Source organism: Pygocentrus nattereri, chromosome 16 (assembly GCF_015220715.1).
Source record: "Pygocentrus nattereri isolate fPygNat1 chromosome 16, fPygNat1.pri, whole genome shotgun sequence".
NCBI lineage: Eukaryota > Metazoa > Chordata > Actinopteri > Characiformes > Serrasalmidae > Pygocentrus > Pygocentrus nattereri.
The window spans coordinates 22,889,485-22,891,667 of NC_051226.1; the positions used below are offsets into that span (position 1 = coordinate 22,889,485).

General features: G+C 35.2%; 1 protein-coding gene across 1 annotated transcript; it reads right to left on the minus strand.

Annotated features, from left to right (window-relative positions):
* Positions 1-863: 863 nt before the first annotated feature.
* Positions 864-1,802, minus strand: LOC108431229 (olfactory receptor 52D1-like). Its single transcript, XM_037546252.1, has one exon. The coding sequence runs from the start codon at positions 1,800-1,802 to the stop codon at positions 864-866; it is 939 nt and encodes a 312-aa protein (XP_037402149.1).
* Positions 1,803-2,183: the final 381 nt, after the last annotated feature.

Here is a 2,183-nt window from a genome sequence, read left to right on the forward strand (position 1 = left end):
AGTTTTCCAGACAATTCACTCTAAAAAAGTATTCCAAAGTAGTTTTTCCAAAGTTTCCTCCCACTTTTAGCACACATCATCTAATTTTTAAACTGAAAAAAATGACAACTGTAGTAAATGTAAATTTAAATGTCAACTTTCACCAACACTAGTCACTCTCATGAATCCTCTTTCTCTTTATTCTTGAATATTGACAGCTTTTATAAGCAGTGGTTACATGTTTGATGAGAGAGAGTACAGTCTCAAATTCATTAACACACCTTCATAATAACTAAAATTGCTTGCCTTGTGCATTGTAAACAATTGGAGGTTTAACTACAAAATAGGATAGCATCTTGGTGGTCTTAAAATTTTCAAATTCTATTTCAAAAAGTTATTTGAACTTTGAAAAATAACTTGACAACATAAAACGTAGATTTTTCTTCTGTTAATTTACTATTTGAAATTCAATTAACTCAAAATGTTACGGCAGCCCAAACAAAATTAAACGTTTTTTTTGTTTGTTTTTGTTTTTACAGTGTGAGCATTAACCATGTCTCTGCATTATATGTCAGCATGGGGTATGAAACTACATACGGTAGACCCTATGAGTGAGGACTTGGCCAAAGTCTAGGCTGAAGACAAAAAAGAAAAAGGGAAAGGGAAAAAAAAGTAACTTGCATTTACATAGAAAATATATACACTTAGTATTTACTTTTTCTGTAAGATTAATTAATATTAGAAAATATTGCTATATATGCACAGCATAGACAACAAAGAAACAAGCAAATACCACAGTTTTAAGACTAGAACTAGTGTGACTGTTATCATAACAATGTCAAGTCAAACTAAAAAGATTCTTCAGTGATGCATGTAAATCAGTCTCATGGCATCACCTTCTTTGTGTGCAGTAGTTTGATCATAACATGTCTGATCTCAGTAGACTGCACGGCATATATAACTGGATTCAGAAGGCCTGGGATGATGTGGAAGAGCAGGGCAGACAGTTTCCTGTAGTCTGCATAACCAGGGAAACGGTGCAGTATGATGATGAGAAGCCCAGACAGCAACATGACCAAATAGACAGCCAAGTGTGTGCTGCAGGTTTTCAGAGCCTTGCTGTTCAGTGATTTGTTTTTACGGGTCAGGCACACAGCTGTTATTTTGGCATACGTAAGTGCTATGCTTCCCATGGACGAGACAAGTAGAAAGACTGTGAACGCCAGACCATATATATTATTAATGTAAGGATTTTCACATGAAAGTTTGAACAGTGATGCATTATCACAGAACGGATTTGCTATTTGTGTTCCACAACGATTCAGCCTTATTGTGAGACCTAACAAAATACCCACTAGGAATATTGCCACACCCCAGGCTGATGCAGTCAGTTTAGCCACCATTTTAGTCGTCATTATAGTTGTATAGTGCAGTGGATTACATATGGCAACATATCTGTCAAAAGCCATGATCATCAGTACAGTGTGAGAAGTAGTTGCGTACATGTGAGTACAGAAGGCCTGAACAACACATTCAGTGTAACTGATGGTGCGTTCAGACGCTGGCCTTAAAAGGTCCACCAGCAACCGAGGGATCGTGATAGAGTTTCCAATCACATCGTTAAAAGGAAGATTACAGAAGAGAATGTACATAGGCTCATGTAAATTCTGTTCCATGGATATGATCAGGACGATTCCAATGTTGGTAAGCATAATGAGCACATAGAAAATAAGGAAGAACAAAAAAGTAGGATACAAAAACTGGTCAGGGACAACCAGTCCCTCCAACTGCATAATAAGACTATTAAATGTCATGTTTTCCATTGAGACAGGAAAATAGCAAATGTTTGAAACAAGAAGAAAGCAGATTTGCGCTAGAAAGATCAGTTGGTTTATCAGCACAAACATAAACCAGGGATCTTTAAATCTTTGGTGTTTTTTTTTTAAATCTTAGTTTCTTTAATTGTTACTTTTAGTGTATATCTCATCCTTGCACTTCAAGATTTAAAACATATCTTGCTTAGCATTCATTTGTTGTCTTAATATCATTGCATATAATATAATGATAACATAGGCTTATATTTACAGAAACAGAATTATGAAGAAAGTCCTCAATGTTTTCTTATGGCACACTGAGTTAGACAATAAAAATATTAGCTGTATCAGTGTTATCAGTGTTATTTCAGTATAACTCTCTACAATAAG